At 35.7% G+C, this 24,396-nt stretch overlaps 3 protein-coding genes across 6 annotated transcripts in view; 2 read left to right on the top strand and 1 right to left on the bottom strand.

The window, feature by feature from the left end:
• Positions 1-11,503, top strand: part of meis1b (Meis homeobox 1 b) — a 598,746-nt gene extending 587,243 nt beyond the window's left edge. The window contains exon 9 of the transcript XR_015504914.1: positions 11,471-11,503. The gene's annotated coding sequence lies outside the window, so the exon portion shown is untranslated. The remainder of the gene's footprint in view (positions 1-11,470) is intronic.
• abcg2c (ATP-binding cassette, sub-family G (WHITE), member 2c) overlaps positions 1-24,396 on the top strand; it is a 154,961-nt gene that overhangs the window by 37,883 nt on the left and 92,682 nt on the right. The window lies entirely within an intron of this gene.
• psap (prosaposin) lies at positions 242-23,506 on the bottom strand. Of its 3 annotated transcripts, NM_131883.2 has the most exon segments (15): positions 242-1,057; positions 1,145-1,252; positions 1,333-1,413; positions 3,034-3,197; positions 3,292-3,469; positions 5,850-5,942; positions 6,513-6,665; positions 7,768-7,773; positions 10,562-10,618; positions 10,694-10,834; positions 11,683-11,865; positions 14,378-14,503; positions 14,583-14,657; positions 14,745-14,878; positions 23,368-23,506. In NM_131883.2, coding segments are annotated over 15 exon segments (1,569 nt in total). In that variant the 5' UTR covers positions 23,402-23,506; the 3' UTR covers positions 242-1,021.

Here is a 24,396-nt window from a genome sequence, read left to right as displayed (position 1 = left end):
GAGATTAGGAATTAATATTTGATGTAGCTCGCCAATAACTGATCCTAATTAAATAAAGTTCCAAACCTTTGTGTTTCTTTGGTTGAGCAAGATATTTTTAAGAAAGCTGAAAACCTGTAACCATTGACCTGCATCCATTTTACCTACTATGCAAGTCAATGGTTACCGCTTTTCAGAAAATATTGCCTTCAACAGAACTCAAAGTTTGGACCCACTTGAGGGAGTGCATTTAGGCGAAATATCGCTTTAAGACAGTATTTATTGCATAAATGAAAGACAGAATAACGAAACGGGGTTTAAGTCGGTTTAATTTGTAATTTTTTTTAAAAACAGCCTCAGTCTGAACAGTGGAAAGAAAATCTGACATTTAGGAAGTGAGAGCGATCAAATCACTGAGGGGCAACAATCAGTGGATCAAATAATGAACGTCAGCATCACCTTCCCCTCCTCCAAATCATTAAAGAAGCACAATGACAGAATCGACAACCATTAGGACCAAAAACATCACCCATTAAAAACAGAAATGTTTACATCACTGGCCTTGCAGGTGTATTAGCAGTTAAAGAGGGAGGCAGGGAGATTACAGCATCCTAAAGCATCGTTCCAAGGGGGGGGTCTCAGACCTCCTTTCCAGTTAAAGGCACAATCTATGTCCATATAAACTCTCTCGGGTGCATATTTGAAGAAACATACGACTAACATCAACTCTAAAAATTAAAATTAAAAAAAAGTCTTCACATTAGCACACACAAAACTAAACAAAAAGCTCAGTGCAAGTATTTCACAAATAGCTACACCTGCCAGTCGTACCCTGCCCCCCTCATAAGTGTGTGCGCACGCATCCTCTCAGTAAAAGCTTTCTTCCCCCTGAACAAAGGTTAAATTAGCGGTGACCATTCAAATGATTAAAGTCACTTTTTTAAAAAGAAAACCCAAGTATTGATTTTGAAACAGAAACGCAGCTCTACAGCAATTCTCCTTTAGTTTCCTAAGATTGTTCTGGAAGTATTCTGCTCGCGCTTTAGCTCCAAACGTGACGCCTGCAGTGGTTCAGGGCCTATAACACACAGACCAGCATGTTATCGATTAAAACCCAAAACAGAAACGTGATTATATTCTGAAATGGCAGAAGGTTAATACTCACGTTACAGCGAGCGGCGGTCTGCACGTTCTTACACCAGTATGCAGGCCCCCAGCTGCACTGATTTAATCCCAGCAGCCTCTGCACGGCCTCAGGACATGCTCCCAGCTTCTGTAGGCCAAAAAGCAAAACAAGACTCAGACTGAGCTCGGCCTGATCACAAGACTGGAGAATTGAAAGTGAAATCTTACCATGCAGACAAAGTCAGGGTCGAGGGTCTGAAGCAGCAGCTGCACCAGCAGAGGCTCGTACTGCTCAATCAGCTGGTTGCACTGCAGGAGGGAAAAATAAATAATCAGCCAATCACAAAGCAGTTACGCACATTCAGACCCGCAGCTGAAGGTTTAGATTCATTTATTGACCAGACAAACTAAGAAGAGGTCTGATCATCATGTTAAAGCAACCAGTAACAATTTGCTTTATTAAGATTAATGTTTAAAATTGCAATAGTATGCACTGATACAACGTTTAATTGTTCTTTGGGATCTTAATAGATTGTATGTGGCTTTGGTGCCACCACAAAAAATAAATAAATAAAATTAGGGGGGGGGGCATCTACGGGGTAGACAAAATTGTAGAACTTCAAATTCACTGAAATATGCTGTTGTGTGTCAAATCATTTTCCTTTTTAGTTAAAGCTACCCAATCAGGTCAACATCCATCCATTTGCCAATAATCCATTTAATTTTTTTTTTTTAGTTTTTTTTTTCATTTATTTTGATTATTTTTCATTATTTATTATTATTTATTTATTATTATTATTATTATTATTATTATTATTATTATATCTTTTAATTTATTTATTTTTATTATTATTTTTTTTATTATTGTTGTTATATATTTTTAATTCATTTATTTTTATTATTTATAATTTTATTTTTATTATTATTATAATTATTATTATTATTATTATTATTATTATTATTATTATATCTTTAATTCATTTATTTTTATTTTTATTTTATTTATTATTATATCTTTTAAATTTATTTATTTTTATTCTTTTTTATATCATTTGTTATCATTATAATATTTTAAATTCATTTATTTTTATAATTTTTTTATATTAATTATTATTTTTTATTATTATTATTATTATTATTATTATTATATCAACTATTTATCAATATGGTAAAATTGTCTTCCTTAAAATGACACTTGTTTAAAAGTTCTCCATGTATTTATAGCTACATTATAGCTATATTTGTGACACATATGAGCTTTACATGCATTTAGTTTATATAATGGTTTAAGAAACTTTAAACCAAAGCAGTTTCTTTCTTTTTTTTAAATTGACAAACATACAGGGCTAAATGTTCATTTTTTTCTAATATCATAAGACTGAAATTTTATTTATAATGAAACCTGCCGAAACACTAAGGCCCCGTTTACACTGCCAGTTAAAAGTGACCCAATTCTAATTTTTTTGCTCATATGTGACAGATCGCAGTCACATGTAAACGGGCAGATCCAATTTATTGAGGCACAACGCCGTGGTCAACAACAACAGAAGAAACATGGAGGAAAGTGGTCAATAGTTAACAACAGAAGTTACCTTGTTGCCCTGTGGGGAGATGCGCCTATGCTTTATATAGACTCAAGTGAGCTGAGCGACATGACACAACGCATAAAGCTTCTATTCAGCCATTTGCATAGGTTTGTTGCTTCTTTACAAATATGTGGTCAATTTCACAATATCCACGTTAAACCAACATAACACATCTCGTGTCTTTAAGGGTGGCAGCCCCTCTAATATATTTTTTTGTATTGCATTTTAAGGGCATGACTAGTCTGTCTTCATAATAACAGATTTGTGATTTCTGTTGATAATGTATGCTGGTCTGAGTCGTCTATCCATTTACAGCAAGCATAACACAAAAGGTTGGACTTGCCTCATCTTTGACGGCGTCAGGCAGGAAGCTGCAGACTTTCAGCACGGCCTCCTCGATCTCAGACTGAGTGGCGTTCTGCTCCAGGATCCCGTCCACATAGCGCACAGCCATCTTGCACACATCACAGAAACCACCTGCTGCGAAATGCTGCTTATCCATTACAGCTGCATGATGGGAAAAATAGTAGTAGAAAAAAAATAAAATGAACATCTTTTGCATCAGAACAGAGCAAGAAGAGGAACAAACATGGGCACTTACGGACATGGCTGACCCCACTGCAGAGTGCAAGGAAAGAGCAGACCGTTTTGGGATCGGCCTCCTGCACAAGGAGATCGATGATGGCCTGGCCGTAGGTTTCAATCAGGTCCTTGCACTGAGCCGTGAGTGTGGAGGGCAAAATGTTGCAGACCTTCTCCACAGCCTGCACGATCTCTGCCTGAAATAGAAAACTAAAGTCAGCAGATCTACAGCAGGTCAAGATTAACCGTTTAAAGGGGGCGGTTCATCTAAATACTGCCACAGGTGTCAATCACTGATCTATAATCGAGAACTGGACTGCTCATGACATCATAAAGCGAAGCCACCGCGCCACCATATTAATAAGCCCTACCATGCACAGTTCCACGAAATTACAAGGAAATGTTGTCATCTTAATGAGAAAACGTCACCTAACAAGACACTCACTTTGATTTTAAACCTCAGTGTGTGCTGTTCGGTCTATGCAAATATTTGGGATCTTGCAGCGTTAATGCCATCAATAAAGAAGCTTAGGGGTCTATTGTAACAATCTGGGCTCAACAATAGCAAAAGTGTATTGGGACTTGGCCTTAATGCTTTTGCACCATGCACTTTAGACTTTAAGGATGGAAAAATATGGTTTGTGCATATTCTCCTAATGAGTTCTGGGTGTGTTTTGCACATAACGTGCATTAAACCAATCAGAGTCTAATCTCACATCCCCTTTAAGAGTCAGTTGCGTCACAGCATGGCATATTTGCCATTTATGGCAGACTTTGTAAAAAAAAATAATAATAATAATAATAATATTAATAAAATGTAACACTTCATTAGCAAGAAAACAGACCATCTGTAGCGCAAGATAGATAGGATAAAGAACGAGCCTCTTCCATTTAGCTTTACTTTCGCTTTACCCCTTTGAGTTTCCACAGTTTCCTTACTCCAAAGCGCTCCACTGAAGACATCCACTGGCCTAAATATTTCACTTTTGCAACATTTTAATCCTTTGTTTTTATATGTAAAGATTTGTGTATTGCTGTACATCCTGTGTGTATTAGCAATGTGTAGGCATTTGAACCCACATAACTAACGCGCTCTGCCATTGACCATCTGAAAGCTGGTCTAAAGTCCACAGTCTATTTCAGTTTGTCAAAGTAGCAACATCCCAACAATACACCTCAACACACCTTATAGATCGGTGTCCGGACATTTTATCCTACCCATCAGATTATGCTACCAACACTGTATATAAATGTTTCTGAGGTTGGGGTTAGAGATCAAGTAGGCTAGGCCGATATTACTGCTTTATATCACACTACTCCATATTAAAATTTTCATTGGTAGCAAAATCTGATGGGTAGCATAGAGTCATCAAAATGTGCTAATTACTTTTTAAAATGGGAGGTAAGACAACTCAGAACACTGGCACACCTACGAGTTCACAGTGACGCAAATGGATTTGCTATCTAAACAATGTGGCGCAAAACCTGAAAATTAAACATGTCCCCGTATGAAAACAACAACAACAACAACAACAACAACAACAACAACAACAAATCATGCCATACATGTTCACCGGGTGCATGATAGGGCCCTTGGTATTGAAGAGTATCTAGCAGAACTAAAACATGTTCTCGGTTCACAGCAGGTGGCAGTAGCCGATTATTTTATTTTTAAAGGCCCCTTTAAACAAAGCAGTTGTTATCAGAAATAAATATCATTCAAGAGTTCACACTTAGCTGATAATCAATAAAGCGTATTTGGCATGCTGTCCCGGGAGAGAGCCCTGAGCTCGTAATATCCTCAAGCCCGGGGCTCCCACCTGTTAGAAGGGCGAGAGGGGAATTCGAGGTCAAGTAAGTCTCGAGAACTCCCCTGCTTGTCACCGTGAGAAATGTAAACTAAGGTTGTATTGGGTGATATTTTAGTCGATTGGCTATGGTTTATGTTTTTTGGACGGTGGGAGGAAACTGGGGAAAACCCACGCGAACACGGGGAGAACATGCAAACTCCACACAGAAACACCAACCGGCCCGATGGGTTGGACCGGCGGTGTTCTTGCTGTGAGGCAACAGTGCTAGCCACTGGGCCACTGTGTCACCCAATCAGAAAAAAGTGGGAGGATGTAGAGGTGGAAAGGGGGGAGCTTCAAGACGAAGATAACTGGAGTGAAAAACTCAGGTTATTAATAATGCTTCCATAATCATCTAATAGGGCTGATTACGGAGCTAACAAGGAGCCAGCCGTGTTGATTATAAGCACGTGATCCTCTCGAAATTAGTTTATGAAAACCGCACTTATCATCATCATCATTGGAAGACAGCCATTACGGTATCTTATTCAGACACTGATCATCCACTTATAAAATATCAATAGTTTTCTTTAGGAAATGTACATCAATGTGTAAAAGCACAATGAGCAATCTAGATTCTACATAGATTATTGGTGTCACTCCAACACCACTAGGGAATTATTCATATTCAAAACACGTAAAAGTCAAATTTTGTATTTTACTTTAATCGTTTTACTTTTTTTTTTTTTTTATGAGTTCACTGAGATTGTCAATGTTGGCTACATACCTCAGAGGTCTGATCCTGAATCATGTTCTCAATTTCCTTCATCACATATTCACAGATGGCACACTGAGGAGAGTCACGCACACGCACCAGGTTCTGCCAAAACAACGTTTGTCCGTTAAGACAGACATTTTTTATAAAACTTCACCATTCAAATGTACAAACACAAGAGTAATTAAAGGGATAGTTGACCCCAAAATGTAACATGTACTCATTTACTCTCCCACAAATGGATCCAGATCATTAGGAGTTTCTTTTTCTGTTCATTATACAAAAACAGTTATTTTGAAAAGAGTAGGTTTCAAACAAGCCTGAAGGACTCAATTAGTTTGATCAGGTGTGTTAATTTGGGTTGGAACTAAACTGTGCAGAGCTGCGGCCCTTTTGGAACCGAGTTTGACACCTGTGTACTATAGTATCTCTAGTAGTACTAGAGGTGATTTCAGACAGAGTAAAAAGCTACAGGTTTTCAGCATTTTTCAAAGTATCTTGTGTTGAACAGGAAAAAAAAAAAAAAGGTTTGTAATAAGTGCGAGTAAATGACAGAATTGAACATTTTGGGTGAACCATACCATGACTAATTTAATTAAGCACTAGCACATTTCTGCATAATGATTCTTAAGAATACAAAAGACACCAACAACAAAAAAACAACCTCTATTTTACCTTAGCAGGCATGGTCGCAACCGGTTTCTCAACTTTAACCGCAGGGAACATCTTGACAGCAGGGATGGATTTGGCAGGCAGCAGCTTCTCCATGGGCACAGACTTTTGTTTAGTAGGGCAGAAGCCAGCGCGAGCACAGATGTCCTTGGGTTGCTGCATATGAAATTAAGACACAACATTCCTTGAGTAACAAATCAGCGGTTACATCAGAACAGTACCACATGCACTGACTGATAGCCCTCTTCCAAGATGATGTCATGCAGGACCCATTGCATTAGACCTCTCTAACTAACCAATTACCCATTATGCAGCGCCAGCACATGCCAATCGAGAGCATCCCACATCAACCTGTCTGTCTGTCTGATGGCCACAGCTCATGCAAACACATAATATGCGCAACATGAGAAAAGCTGCTGGTGCTTTAAGGACCTACTGAGTGTGTTAGTCCAGTGTTTGATAGAAGGAAACCAAAGATTGGGTGATAATTTTGAATAATGGTTAATACGTACTTTTATTCCCCACGCCTGTTTCTAAAGGCACATCAACAGTACACATTTACAACCTCTCCCTAATCAAAAACACCTGATTCAACTCAGAACATAAGACAAAAAATGTTACGATAAACAATATTGTCATTAAGACCATTTAAAGCCACTCATTATGAAACTACAATATATGAACAATACATATGCACAATCCAAAGAACGCAAAATATTTTATTCTTGAGAATAATTGCAATCAAATTAATAATCAGGTGAAAATGCATATCCTAAATAATAACAAATGTTAATGAAAAACGTGCAAGCTAAAATAAGAGGCTGTGATATCTGCTACAAGATCTATTTTCAGTTGTCAGACACCCACATGAAAATATACTATAGTAACAGCAAATGCTTGTGTTTAACCACACTGACACCTCCAATAGAGATGTTGCAGATCAGCTAAAATGCATCTAGAATTGTTTATGTATGGGCGATATATACATGGTCACTGAAAATGATTGCGGTCATGTTGTACGATAAGCCAATATATTGATTATTGTGACAGGCCTACGACTGAGTGACTTCATGATGAAATGGAGGATCTGTCAGACACTACATCTACAAACACGAATCCTTCAGGGTTATTCTACTTTGTGTTAGTGGCTAGTCTACATAACAGCACAGATTAGCAGTGGTCACTGGGATTAGAAAGAAAAAAAAACAACAAACAACAGCACAGGTGATTAGCACACAAGCAACTCCGATAAACCTACCTGTTCCTGAAGACCAGAGCAAACAAAACCGCAAGAGAGAGAGATGAAGAGAAAAAAGAAAAATAAAGTGAAGGCAGGAATAAAGAATGGGAGGGAAACACACACAACAAGTGATTATAGATGTGGATTAAGCTGGCAGACAGGTCTGAACAACCAAGGCGAACAAAAGCAGCTTTGTTTACTTGACGAAATCAGCAATCGGCTCTACATATTAAAATTGTTCATGCGTTGATGACCTTTTCCCCCCCTAAGGGTTCGCATATTAAATGCAGACATCTATGAAGCGGTCATTATTCATTTTAAAGGGTCGGATTGGCGAAAAATTATCCTAAAAGTGATTTTAGTCCATGTAATCTTGCATGTAAAATAAGATTATGCTTTTAACCACCTCATCCATCTGTATCAGCCTGTCATGCATTCAACCTGCACTGAATAAGAATGTAATCCCACTGCAGGTTTCATTACACCGACTTCCATTCAAATACCACCATGCAAAGTTGAACATCCTGCTGTGCTCCAAAGATCATGTTTGGTGAACTCTAGAAAATAGATACACTATCATGTGGCCTTGTAGCAGATATTACCGCAGGACTATAGGAGAGAGGTGTTGACTGTTTTTACATTATAGGTTTGTTTTTATAATCACATTGTGAATTTGTTCATGTCTCATCATGGCTGCATAGTAATATCATATGCACACATCTAGTTTAACATCTAGTCATACATTTAAGCAGCTTAAGTCAGCCAAACAGAAATGAACTGTGATCCTGTTAGAAAATTAAATTAACTGCTCAGTTGTAGGTCAAGGGTTCTTTGGGACGCAGCGGTCATGCACACAGTGCTTTCCCAAACACCAGAACTAAAATGACAGAGTTTCCTGTACTTCCTTCTCAGCGTATGAGAAGGCCTAGCTGCTGACAGATGAATGTGTGCAAAAACAATGTAGAGATTTGAATATTTTTCAAAGGGAGTTTTTGTAGCTCTTTTGCATTTACACCGAGCTCAACATGAATACACCCCATACAAATCTCATTTAAATACATTTTCTATTGGAAGCTTTACAATTTTATATGTGCATATACTTGGATTAGCTCTAGGTTTGGCTTTAGTTTGACCAACAAAACAGCGGTCCAAAATGAGTAAAGCCAAATTTACATAGAGATTTATTATTATTACTATTATTATTATTATTATTATTATTATTAATAAATGTGCAAAAGAAAGACTTTCTAAAATTGAAATTTCGTAGTTTGTAATTTTTTTTGCAATATTTTGCATGAATTTAAAATGTATTTTTCTATTTCTAAAGATGTTTGGTGACTAAAATATTGTTTTAATAAATGTATTTTGACGCATTTGGACAAAACAGATTTACTTAATGGATATGACCTATATTCACTGAGAAATGGATAGAAATATTCATTTTCAAAATGGGGTTTACTCATTTATGTTAAGCACTCTGCATGTGTGGTTTGCTAAACTGATGAGGATTCTCCCAAGTAATACGGTTTCTAATATACAGATTGTTTATTCAATCTCCTTACCTAGGGTTGCAATATTCCAGAAAGGTTTAAAAGCTGGAAAGTTTCCATAGTAACTATAGGAAATAAACTAGGAACGTAATTGTATATAAGGTGAAATATATTTTCAGGGATAATTCAAGTTACAACCGCACATAAATGCAGTTTTAATTAGGTTTACACCGCATATAAATTAAAATCATCCTTGCCAAGGAGGATACCACTACTTCACAGGTGGCAAACTCGGTTCCTGGAGGGTTGCAGCTCTCCACAGTTTAGTTCCAATCCTAATCAAACACACCTGATCAAACTAATTGAGGGCTTTAGGCTTGTTTGAAACCTCCAGGTAAATGTGTTGACGCAGGGTTGGAACTAAACTGTCCAGAGCAGCGGCCCTCCAGGAACTCACTTTGACACCCGTGCACTACTTCATAGTGACACATTCAGACTACACCAATAGTTTAAATTCCAGGAGTGCCACAGCTCTGCATAGTTTAGCTCCAACCACCTTCAACTCACACCTGCTTAAGAGTTTTGAACAGTGATTAGTTGGATCTGTGGTGTTTGATTAGGGTTGGACCAAAACTACGCAGAGCTGCAGCCCTCCAGGAATTCAGTTTAAGACCTATAAAAGTGGCAACAAGCCTAATTTGTAGATGCATTTCACCCTAGTAAGATTTTAAAGTGGCTACTAAATCGGTCAAAAATCATGAATCATTTTTTTTTTAAACATGCAGAAATATGCATACAAGTCTTTTAGTATATGAAGCAGTGTGTCAATACATTTTTATTAGATTAGATGTTGCATATTCCTGGTAAGTTTTCAAATTGTTGGGGGAGTTTAGAAAGTGCCAAAATTGAGTTCACATGGAAACTTGCAGGAAAGTCTTTGTAAATTTTTCACCCCTTTGCAACCCTACCGCCAGAACCAAATCCTCACAGCAAATAATTCACATTTTTACGTTCTCACAATACCCCATTCTGTTTGTTTTGGAAGAATTCTTGCTTTTATTGTTGTTGTTGTTCTTTTTTGTTTTAAAATGTCCATTAGTCTCTGTGCATTCATGATCATGAGCCCCGTTGGGATATTAAATGCAGGCACACATGAAACTTTAGAGTTTGGGCATTACAAAACTAATGCAATACTAATGAACTCTTCATTTGACTCATTTTAAATGTTGTGCCAAACGAAAAGGCTTACCACAATTTGGTAATGAAAATTTTAAAGAAACTCCTGTAAAGTCAACACACAAGTCAAATGCAAAGATGCTTACCATAGACATGAGCTGCTGGAAGACCAGAGGCCCGTACTGGCTGATGTACTCCTTGCACTGTTGAAGAAATAAATGAGATAAGATGTGACCTCGACAGATGACAACACAAAAACTCAATGCTCAAGTTCTCACCATATCAGACATTCCAGGTCCCAGAAGCTCACACTGGTTCTCCACCTGTGCAATCAGAGTGTTGATAAAGGAAGAATTGACTCTGGCTTCATCCTGAGTGTCACTGATGAACGTAACGCAGTCCTGGCACACATCACCTTTCTGCAAACAGAAAAACAGTATTAATCAGTAAAGAATGGAGAGAATCCATGCTAGGGCTGCACAATATATAGTTTCAGCATCAACGTTGCAATATACACATACGCAATAGTCACATCACAGTATTTGCAATGTCCAATCGGTATATTATAACAGGACACTGAAAGCACTGATGATTTAAAGTCATTGCAACGTTCAATCCTAAAGTTACCAAACCATTTATTATTTGTGTGTTTATCATATTAAAAGTCAGATTTAAATATTAAGAAATAAGAAATTATATTTCTAGGTTTAAGATTAATTGATTATACAGCGTTTTTACATTTATCAAACTTTGTGCACCTGAACTAAAAGCACTAGACTAAATCAAAGCACTGTACATCTTATTTGTACAGTATAGTTGCTCTACTGTATTTCTCAATCTTTGTAGTTCGTTTATTAAATTATGTAGACACACTCCCTTAAAATTCATCCCAATGCATCGAGAATTATGAACTTTCCAAAAAGACCCATTCCTGACATCTGGTTATTAAACAAAACCCCAATATACACTCACCAGCCACTTTATTTGATACACCTTACTAGTAGCAGGGTTGACGTGATTGGCCGATTAGAAATTTGCATGAAGCATTCAGACAGGTGTACCTAATAAAGTGGCCGGTAAGTGTATATCGTATAAAAAAAAAAAATCAAATGTATTGCAATGTCAGGTTTCTCCAATAGGGTGCAATCCTAATCTATGCACATTTCAACACTAAATCAATCAACAAAACTTCATTCCTCAAGTTGAGCGCTCAACTGTCTCCATGGCTTTTTTCCATTAAAACATACAGTTTGTGTGACTGCTTCACCTGTTTAGGGGTCTCTCTTTTCTCTTCAGGATAGAGCAGCTGTGGGATGTTCAGCAGGAAGGGGCTGACGCGCTGATTCAGGTCCACTTGAGGGATCTCGTTGGAAGTGAGCTGAGCTTTAGCCAGAGCTGCCTGCTGGGATACGCACAGACCCAAAGCGCCACACACTACACCAGGGTCATCCTGCAAGATGAAATACAAATAAATAAAACACAGAAGCATTGAAAAACCATGATATAAACACACAAACAAGCTGAACACATTGACTCTATTCAGTTCTTTAAAGAGGATTGCGCCTGATGCTCTGAATGACAAATGAGGCGCCCTGAGGAGGAAAGTGCCTATTACACAAAGAGTGCTTTGTAGATGGCTAACCACCTCAGCATCCTAACATCCAGTCACACTAAAGCATTCAGATAATTGGAGTCATGAGAATGTGTTTAGGTTGACTTAATAAAAATAATAATTATAATTATTTTTTATTTTTTAAAAAGGAGACTTTTTAACCACACAGTCTTTCTTCCACTATAGTCTAAAAGACATGTGCCATAGACTAATTGAATGAACTAAATTGGCTGTAGTGTGTGACTGTGAGTGTATATGGGTGTTTTCCAGTACTGGGTTGCAGCTGGAAGGGCAACATATGCCGTAATAGTTGGTGGTTCATTCTGCCGTGGCCACCCATGAAAAATAAGCAACTAAGCTAAAGAAAAATGAATGAATGACTTCTTAACCAGAAGTTTAACACATCAGCTAGTGTAGTTCTGCACCAACACTTGGAAAAACACTAATTTGAGGTTTTCGCTTTCAACTTCATCGATTAGAAGTTACCCCAGGAAAAAATCCTTCAGTGTCTGTAGGGTAAACACTTAGCATTTAAGCTCTGAATGCATATGATCAGAGTAAAAGACAGAATGAAGGCTTCAATATTGTTAACATGAAAATTCTGAAAGTTTAAAACGCTAATAGAACTCAATTGCAATCTGATGTTTTTTTGCTACTAGACAAGTAACAAATGCTAAATCTAATTCTCTTAAAACTTATAGTTGTAATTATGGAATTTAACACTAATTAATTAGGACAACTAGGAATGAAACATTTTAGAAAAAGGCACACTTGGGGAATTCTGTATTTATAAAAAGGCGTTTAATGTATAGGGATTTAATTGTGGGAAAATGAGGTTTACTCATTTTATTGTACTGTGATCTAAATAATGGCTGTATGTAAAGTAATGGTATTTCTTAATGCACATACTATCCATGTATGGAAAAAATATGTTTAAATGTTGTAGAACCACAAAAAGACTAGAAACACCTCAGGGCGTAGTTAAAAATTGATCCAAATAAACTCAAACCCAAAATAAAATGTGCAAATCATTTACTTGCCCTTCACTTGTTCAAAACCTATTCGAGTATCTTTCTGTTGAACACAAGACTACATTGGAAGTCAATGGGTGTCAGCTACCAGCATTTTTGATATAGTAGGAAAAAAAAAATAGGTTTAAAGTAGGGGTGTAATGGATCACAATCGATCCGTGATTCGTACGGATCAAAACCCATGGTTCGGAAAACACGTGGTCCGCTGATTAATACTATTTCTGTACTGGTAGATTAACGCTAAATTTGTAACGATCACAGAAAGATTGCATCATTCAAATTACATGTAAAATATAAAAAGACAGAAAAGGTTGTTTAAGGTTATTTGGGATGTGGTGGGTTTCATTAAAGGTGTTTGTCACTACTTGTTTAGCCTGCATTCAGTGTGAACTACACGATTAATCAATAAAAGATCAGGATCTCAACACCCACGCAACAAATTACAAATGGTGATTTGCATACATTTGTTAATCCTTCAAATCGCTGCATGCAAATCTGAAAATGCTAATTTTAAGTAAGAGATTCAGTCTTTAGAGTTAGTAATGAATTTACAAACAGTCAAATAACACAGAGGTACTGGGATAACGGATTATGGTTTAGATAAAACCATTGATGTTTTTGGTTTAAAAATAAATAAATAAATAAATAATAATAAAAAATAAAAAAGTCATGCATTTAACGACGCTCAAAAATGAAAGTTGTAGGCAGCAAAAACACTTAATCAATAGGTGGCGACAATCAGCCATCAAAAATATGCCACTGAATAATTCTTCAAAAATGACACATCTAACAATTAAAAATCTAAACAATTAAAAAAAGATTGAGTGAATAACTGAATCATTTATTGAAAAGGAGATTTAAAGTACATTCGTGTTTTACAAATTATAATGTTAGATTTCTACATTCAGCGTTATCAGCAACAGTAGTAAGAAGTCAATTTTTCACAGTACTGAATATATTACTATTTATTCTTCATTTTTTTTTTATTCTGTTTGTTAAAACCAGTGTCTTGCAGTAGTTTTTGTAATAAATGAAAAACAAATTAGATTTGTCCCATTTTGGCTGAGCCAAAAAAAGTGCGATCAGTGACTTAAAAAAAATAAATACTTATACGAGCCAAAGATTTGTAATCGGTTTTACCAATAAATAAAAGGTTTAAACTATATAAGGGAGGGTAAACGTTAAGATCATTTTCATGGTAAACTTTCTTTACGAGCTTGCAGCAAGATTTATCACACTTCATTTGTCAGTACACATTTTAGACAAATAAATTTTTTTTTATTCAACTAGTTAAAAGAGAAGGGCAGTGTTCTCCTCACCAGCTCTCCTTGGATGATGCCCATGAGAACTGGGAAGTAGTTGTCCACAATCTCCTTGCACTGGTTAGCCAGGCCCTCATCAGGGATCAGCTGACATGCCTTCTCCAAATACCCGAGGAGTTCGCTCTAGAATCGACACAAGAATTCAGACTTTGACCTTTCATAACCATCTACTCAAAACTCCAGCGTTATCATGTTTGCTTACCTCGGTTACATTGTCCTTCAGCAGCTGCTCCACTACCACCAACACCTCTTTGCACAGATCACATGGCACAGTTTTCTGCAATAAAGGAAGGGTTTTATACACTTAGCGCTCATGAATTATGCACAGGCATACCAATGCTTCTGAGAACCAGGTCAAACGCACCATCTGAGGCTTGTTCCACACATTCTGTTGGCAGTGTTGGACAGCACCACAAAGGGAAGCGGTCTTGACATTCTGGCACCAGTAGGGGGGACCACGGGCACACTGCTCCGTTCCCAACAGGGGACTTGCCACAGCTAGAAATAGAAGAAATGGGTTCAGGATGATCACAGCATCTTATGAAATAAAAATAAGTTGTGGTTTTTAGATGGGAGGACCAGTAAGTTAGTCTGAAGGACATTTATAATCTAGTCTGCTCAAAACAGTGCCAGTTCACATTTAGAAGATATAAATAATGCTTGCAGTTTGTCACTTCCACCTAATACTTTTTGCACTTTGTCTGCCCAATCTAATGCACTCTAATATCTGACATGTCTCATCCCCTTCAAGATGCTTCTCATTTTGCCGTTCCTTCGATGCACTTGAGTTCAATCTAGGGCTGGGCCAATAAACAATAATATAGCGAATCGCAATAATTCAAGCCAATAACAATAGCCATGTTTCCATCCCAAAATGTAAATAAACTTTATGCGCAAAACTGGATCACGTAAAAGACGTGCAAATAAAGCAGTGTTTCCATCCAACGAGTCAAAGCTAACAAAATCGTCACTTCCGAATTATCTGGCGCCAAATATCAACATTAAAAACTGAAATTGCTGCAGTAAAAGAAGCTGTGTGAATCTTTCCTTCATTTAAAAAATAAAAAAAATTAAAAATTAAAAAAGACTTGCGCCTCAAGGCAAGGCAAGGCTGGCACGCAGTGAACACGCGGTGGCATTTGAAGGCATGAGACGGAGCACAGATGCTCTGGCTATTCTGGAAGTCATTAATATATAACACTAATGCTGCGATAGTAACAGTGTGTGCTCAGCCTGCTGATTTGTCCATTTCACACACGTTTAATCACCACATGATCTCTTATAACAAAAAAAAAACAAAAAAAAAAACCACATGATCTTTTTTTTTTTATGAGAAAACTGGAATTTGTTAGGTAAAAGTGTTTCTTTCAGTTTGTGCACATCTTTTCTTATCAAATAATAAGTTTCCTCCTTGGTTATGTAGATATGTTTATGCCCATTTTCAAAATTTCCATAAACCGGTTTATGCAAATCTTTAAAATGAGCATAAAAATAGGTGGATGGAAACGTAGCTATTGACAAGCACTTTGTTACTATACATTTATCTAAGAGCAACACACAGCAGGAATGTGCAACAATGGAAATCTAAAAGTGTGTTGATATTAGAGATATACACAGAAAAACAACTAATCAGCTGAAAAAAAAAATTAGCTATTTAAGAGATCATCTCATTTTTGTGGCTTCAGTCATTTTTGGGGTATTTTTTAAAACCTGGAACCATTAACAACTTATATCGAAATGTTTATCATTAGGGAAAATGATTTCATTTTTGCCATATCACCCAGCCCCAGTTCAATCACAGTTCAATCACCAAAAAAAAAAAAAAAAAAAAAAACCCTATTGGCCATTTTAAAAAAGGCGAGGAGCTACTATATGTCCCGCCATGGCTTTGAGTTGCAATTGCGTGTCAAACATTCATTCATTCATTCATTTTCTTGTCGGCTATGTCCCTTTATTAATTCGGGGTCGCCACAGCGGAATGAACCGCCAACTTACCCAGCACATTTTTACGCACCGGATGCCCTTCCAGCGGAAACATATCTCTGGGAAACATCTACACACACTCATTCAAGACAGACAATTTAGCCTACCCAATTCACCTGTACCGCATGTCTTTGGACTGTGGGGTAAACCAGAGCACCAAGAGGAAACCCACGCAAATGCAGGGAGAACATGCAAACATGCAAACGCCAACTGAGCAGAGGCTCGAACCAGCAACCTTCTTGCTGTGAGGCGACAGCACTACCTACTGCGCCACTGCATCACCCGTATCAAACATTGAATTATAAATAAATAAATGCTATGAAAGCACTTTACAGGACTTAACAATACTGAATAGTTTACTTTTCAATTATAAACTACAGCATGTTTTTCAAGGTGTCTTTTCTGTAATTTGTTTGAATGTAAACCATGTAAACTACAGCAGGTTAGTCACAGTATTATCTGTAAATCATGAGAAATGATCTTGCACAAATTCTTCACTGAACCTTAATCAGAAGTTAGATATGAAAGCAAAGTAAATCATAGCTGCCAAAACACGAAAACAAACTTTACTCTTTCTAAAAAGGCTTTCGAAATTCGATTTTCTGAACTCTTAAGATTTTAACAGAGTCTTAAGCTAACAGTGCGAGTGTGACTGGAAAGTCCCCAGAACTCAAAGCCTCATTAATATTAGATTCCCACAAGCAGAACAAGCGCATCAGTTCCTTTAAAAACTTCCTATGAAATTAACACCAGAAAAAAAAAAAAGCCAAAATGTAGAACAAAAAAAAAAAAAAAAAAAAAAGAGGATTTCTGAACTTTCTACAGTCTGGCACAAAAGTATATACACCTGATAAATTGTTCCAGTCACTGTTGAATTACACATCCACAAAAAGCAGATACGTTTTGTAAATCAGACTTACAAAAATAATACAGTTTTTAAAATCTGACTGACATCTTAGGGACTATCATATGACGCATGACACACGCACAGACAGGCAGTCTTCTGATCCTGTCAGTTTCCACCAGCTCAGCATCAGCCTCCATAGCTGACTGTACAAAAAAAAGACAAGTTGACAAAACCCAAATGTGAAAGAGCAAGTGCATTTACACTGACTCTCACTGAATTAAATGGAGAATACTCATTTTATAACTCAGTCAATGATCACAGGACTGATAACTAAACCAAGAAACATTCCACAAACTATTTTTAAAACCAGAAGCAGAACAAGACAACCATGAAACTGTTGTTTTCACTTCCGCTAGGCCTGCTGAAACCCTTATCAAAAGTCAAAACTAAAAGAATAAAGTGCATTAAACATTACAAGCACAGCAAAGTGCACAGTCAGACACAGCAGATTATGGGATAACTGCTGCAATAAACCTATAACTGAAGAACTAGCTGTTATTGACTCATTCAAGAGAAGTTATGAGATTGTTTGGCTCTACACATCATAAAGTACTAACATTTTTGCAGTCATTTCTGCCAAATGATTAAATGCATTTCAATAAAAGTGGTTGAAGTTCTCATACACAAGAAAACATGCTGCTTGATTTTGAAACAAATAGGCAAAACATTTTTGAAATTCTCTTAATACTGCACAGTTTGAGCTCATTTAAAGGTGTCAGTTAATATTTTAGGTTTTATTGCAACTCCGAATCACATTTATTGCCAAGTGTGCTTCACACACACAGACACAAGGAATTAGTTTTGGTTACAGAAACTTCCAGTGTACACCGTAACGAGTGACAACACAAAATAAATATGAAAAAAAACAGAACGTTAAACAGATGCAGTTAGTCAAAAAAACCTGGATGTTTAATTGTACGGATTTATTATAAATACACAGGTTATAAAGTGCTGTGTACAAATGCGAATGGAGAAAGTATTGCATTGTATATTGACATTAGGTGCTTTGTACAAGTGCGTATGAGAAAGTTGTGCGTATGTTTATTGCACAGTAGGGGAATATTTAACTGTTCACAAGGTAGATGGCCTGAGGTAGGAAACTTTCTTTGTCTGGCTGTTTTTATGCTTGGTGCTCTGAAGCACTGACCAGACCGTAACAGTTCGAACAGGTAGTGTGCTGGGTGCGAGGCATCCAGGGTGATTTTGTGACCCCACTAACTCACTCTGAAAGAGTACAATTCTTGAAGTGCCAGTGATTCGTTCGCATGACGTAGGGCTGCATCATAATTAGCAATACGTGATGCGTTGCGATATTTTTTTAGACCAAGTAACTTGCAAAACATTTTTTTTAAAGAATATAAAACATTTAAAATATATATTATGTTATAATCATACTAAAACAGGTAAATTATATATATATATATATATATATATATATATATATATATATATATATATATATATATATATATATATATATATATATATATATATATATATATATATATATATATATATAAAAATAAAATTTTAATTTGATAGATTTTAAAACTCCACAAAAAAAATGAAAACCTTGAAGGATATTCCGATTGTAAAACACTGAACTTAAACAATGAAAACTGGACTGACACCGTTTCAATTTACTATGGTCTTCTATGTGAATCTACATTGTTAAGCGCTACACAAATAAAGCTGAATAGAATGAAATTATTGTCTGTTGTCATTTCCCTCCATTCTCTCTTAGCATTAGTATTTATTTTCAGCTCTAGGTTTACCTACTGGTGAGGCGGGGATAAAGACAGTAAAGACCTCATCTGATTGGTCAGATTTGGATGAACAACCTATGTATCCAGCACAGTGTCATCACAATACTGTTATTTGATACCAATCAGTACTGAAATTTTAAAAACATCCATTTCCCGCTAACATTTGAGCGCTGATGAGCCCGTTCTTAAACAGCGCTGATTGGCCATGGTGTTCACGTGCTCATCAGGAATTACTGTGATTGACCATGAAAGTCACCAGTTCACTAAACTCACTGTTGTTTACCGAGTACAACCATAGATACAGGTACACTGGAGCGTTTTAAAGTCACGTTAATCAGCTGTTTTGTCTACTAGTCGACATACGAGCGATCCACTGATGAATCCCGGCTTTAAAAAGCTCCAGTATCCCTGTATTTGTGGTTACACTCAATAAGCAGCAGTGAGTTTGGTGTACTGATAACCTTCACGGTCAATCATTTCTGTTGAGCATGTGAACACGATGGCAAATCAGCGGTGCCCAACAGCGCTCAATTGTTAGCGGGAAATGGACGTTTTTAAAATATCAGTATTGAATTCAAGTATCTTGACAACCCTAGTTACAATAATGATATTACAATAGAACCAACTTGCAAAACAAAATTTAATCCGCAGTTTTTTGTGATCCTACTACAATAAATAGGTAATAAATATTATTCTGAGCAAATTAAATAAAAACAGATTTCAAAACTCTTTAATTGACTGAAAACCTGAAGGGATATTCTGATTCTTTACTCGATCTATTGAAGAGGCAAAGATAAAGATATTAAAGGTCCCATCTGATTGGTCAGATTTGGATAGACATATGCATCCATCACACAAATGCTGGGCAGATAAAAATAATTTAACTGAATGCACTTCCCTGGTATATGGATCACTCGTATACTGTTGAGGTAATACTTTAATACATTGTGCAGCCATAGTTCACAGCTTAAATTCTTAAAAGTTGTTCACCCGCTAGTTGAAATGAGGAAACGATTCCAAAGATAAGTCTAAAACAAACACAAAATACTCAAAATGCCTCTGCCAATCAAACACTAACTTTCTAAAGAAATAATAATAATAATAATAATAATAATAATAATAATGCAATAAGCCAAAATAAAACTGATTTCACCTCTCTTCTGTGAAACTACAGAGAAAAAAATAAAAATAAAAAAAAAAACATCTGAAACCTTCTGTGGTTGAGGCATGTGATGGGATAAATGTTTTATGAATATCTTTTTATAAATGCTAGCAACTATGAGACCGACGCCATGTATGGTTTATACTAGCATGAGACCACCTTTATGAGATTTTTAGTCCGCATGGATCTTACTGCAAACAGAAACTCCAAAAAGATGAAGTAAAACTGTGAGTGTAATCCAATCCTAAAGAGGAACGCTGATAAGGATGTTGAAACTGCATAGGCCACTGAATCAACAGAACTGATCCACGGAAATGAGAATGAGTATTTCAATTGAGGTAAAGTTAGTTTATGTTCAGACTTTCTCCCTAATATAATATATATATATATTTTTTTTTTTTAAAGTGGCAGCAAGTGACTATGACTATCAACTTTGTTCACAGTCAGTAAAACAGTGCTAATGTTGTTTTGAAGTGATAACTTCCATGCAATTTCAGAATGAATTTTTACGAGTTGTCACCGGACAAATATGCAAATATAAAACCAACTTTACCTCAATTTTATTTAAAACAATACATGCTGAAAACAAATAGGCTAATACACAAGATGTCCGATAAAATGCATCATCTCAGATCTTCTGACGTTTCGATCTCAAATAAAAAAAAAAATTTAAAAAAAGACAAAAACTTCGCATTGAAAAGACAGTCTGGATAGATTTCTGATTCTGAATTAGGGAAAGTCTGATAATCAGATGTTTTGTCGACAGTCTCAAAACATCCAGACTTCACTGTGAAATCTTAAAGAGATAAAGCTGATTAAATCAATCATTTACATCGATCAAGCACAAGATTAGTTCAGCGAAAAGTGATGCAAATAGTTTCTGCATCGAGTCCTGACGCATTAAATTCCATTCTGGGAAATGTTTGAGGAATAAATTCAGAATTTGACGAATTTAAATAACCATTAAACTAATCATGTTAACATCGGTTTCAGATTTAGATAATATAGAAACAGAATATAATAGATTGTTTAGACCAGTTAAAAATAGCTGCGCGACAAACACATTGTTACGATAAACAATGTTACTATATGGCCATAAAATAGAAACATGCAGATACCAACGAACACTCGACATAAGTTATTTTAAGCAGTGCTTAAAAGACATCACAAGTGTGGTTTTAAAACGCTTTAACATTATCCATTTTGCCTAGCACAGCAAATCAACATGACACTGCTAATAAGCAAACCAAAAAACATTACTTTTACGTTGTTAGATGGAGATTATTCTATTAAACCAAATTATTAATTAAATACTTTAATTTGAAAGGGAAAAGTATTAAATTGCAGGACAAGTCTTTCAATTAGTCAATAAAATAGTGCTAATGTTGTTCAAGTCATACTTGCATGCAATTTCAGACTGAATTTCCAAGTAGCATGCTAAACGGGGACCACGTCATGGGACGTCACTGAATGAATGTGCAGATATGAAACCAACTTTACCTCAATTGTATTTAAAACAAAACATGCTGATAAGCAAATAATACATAAGATTTCAGATAAAATGTATAACCTCAGATGTATTATCTTAAGTTTAAAAACTGCAAGCATTGAAAAGACAGTCTAAATAGATTTCTGAATTAGGACAACCCTGATAATCAGGGGTTTCGCTGATGAAATTAACACCAGACTCCTCTGTGAAAGCTTAAAGCTGATTAAATCAATCATTCACATTGATCAAGCATGAGATTAGTTTAATGAAAACTGATGAGTCATGACTCATGATGCGGAAACTATGTGTTAAATTACATGCTAGGAAATGTGTGTGTGTGAATACATTCAGGATCTGAAAACAACAATAATAATAATAATAATAATAATAATAATAATAATAATAATAATACCAGACATGTTTACAGGAATTTCAGAAGAAAAAATGCAGAATAACAGATATTAGTCTTTGTCTAACATTGGAGCTGCAAAAAAACTCAATGTTACTATAAAAGGTTTTGTGTATAAAAACACACAGATACTAACAAACAGTAGCAAACTAAAGCTATGTTAAATATTACATAGAAGACGTCATAAGTGTGGTCGTCATCTCAGATCTTTTGCATTATCTTATGATGTTTAAAAACTGCAAGCGTTGAAAAGACAGTCTGGATAGATTTCTTAATTAGGGCAACCCTGATAATCAGAGGTTTCATTGACTGTCAACATCCAGACTTCTCTGTGAAAGCTTAAAGCTGAGTGAATCTGAAAAAATCTGATAAAGCTGATTAAATCAATCATTCACTTTGATCAAGCACGGGTTTATTTGGGTGAAAACTGATGAGTCATGACTCATGATAAGGAAACTATTTATGTTAAATTCCATTCTAGGAAATGTGTGTGACAATACATTCAGGATTTGAAAAAAATAAAAAAATAAAAAATGTATATATATATATATATATATATATATATATATATATATATATATATATATATATATATATATATATATACACACACACACACACACATACATTTAATAGTTATTATTATTGTTATTGTTGTTGTCGTCGTTATTATTATTATTATCATCATCATCATCATCATCATCATCATCATCTTCATCATCAAGAAATTGTTTTCAACGGTTCCAGAAGAAAATATGCTAATAACAGATTTTAGTAAGAGTTTAACATTGGACCTGTTAAAAATACCTGCGCAAAAACACAATGTTACTATAAAAAATTGTAAAATTTACACATAAAAGAAATTATGTGTATATAAACAAGCAGATACCAACAAAGACATCATAAACTCAAGCCGTGTTAAATGATGTACAAAAGACACCACAAGTGTCGTTTTAAAACAGTTTAACGTTAGCCATCTTGCCTAGCACAGCACGTCAATACGACACTGCTTATTGACAAACCAGGAAACGGTAACGTTACTTCTTTTGAGTTATAAGATGAAGATTATCCTATTAGAACTAATTATGCGCTAATAGTTATTTTAAAATGCTGTAATTTGAAATAATGAAACCACGGTTGCCATTTAAGCGGCTCCTACATGACATGTTTACCAAACACTTCCAGCGCCATTAACTGCAGCTCTGACACACTTATTATGAAAACACGCAATGTAAGCCAGACTGAAGTGAATAATGTGACATATACTTTACCTGTGGTGACCAAAAGAAGCGTGAGAAGCATCATGACTTCAGGAACCGCTTGTGTCTGACCTCGGTGTCGCGTTTTGAGAGTAATCTTGTTCGGGTGATGGTGTTGTTTATGCTGCAGTGAGTCGCGAGGTCGTGTGATGAGGCTTTATGCTGATCTCACTGTCAGCTGACCATCCGTCCGCGCACGCGCGTGACCGGGGCGTGTCTATATATGTGGGACACAAGAATCAAACTCTCCTTTTTTACTGTAACAATATCTTTAATAATATAAACTGGACTCAAGTATGGTCATTACCTCAAAAATGTTTTATAACAAATATGGCTAAAGAAATATCATTTAAATTACTTCAGATTGTCCCACAAAATTATTTCTACAAAAATGTAAATTTGATATTGAGCTAGAATGCTGTTTTTGTGAAAGCTTTAAAGAAACTATTTAACATTTATTTTGGTCTTGCCACTATACTCGACTTTTTTGGATCAATGTTGAAGCTTTTTATTGAAGCATAATATTTTAAAATCCTTTTCCTTATCTAATAAACATGTGATTTTTGGGTTTTTATGTTAAGGATCGCTCTTTAAAAGATGCTTGTTTTATTATAAATTTTATTTTATTATTATGTAAATTTCACATACATTAATCCAAGTTTTCCAAAAGCAAAACTCTCTTCATGGAGTTAGAAAAAGAGATTCAAATGTATATAAAAGTGATTTCCAAGTCTCAAAATAGAAATTAAAACAATTAATATATGCTCCTCCTTTAACATTTTACATAAAATGTTTGTATATATGCATTTCCAGTAGAAAAAGTGCATTAATAACTCTTGTTAATGACTAAAATTGAAAAATGTGCATAATATATTTGTATGTAATTTAATAAATATGTGCCCTCTCCTCTGTTTTTTGTTTTTTCTTTCTCTTCTCTTCTCCTTTACTTTCTTTTTTTCTCACTTATTTCATTCTTGTTAAGAAATGTAAAGTAATTGTATTGTATTGTATAAGAAAATTGTACATGCTGGTTCTTGTTAA

This window comes from Danio rerio, chromosome 13 (assembly GCF_052040795.2).
Source record: "Danio rerio strain M-AB ecotype USA chromosome 13, GRCz13ab, whole genome shotgun sequence".
Taxonomy (NCBI): Eukaryota; Metazoa; Chordata; class Actinopteri; order Cypriniformes; family Danionidae; genus Danio; species Danio rerio.
This window is presented reverse-complemented; position numbering and strand designations above follow the sequence as displayed.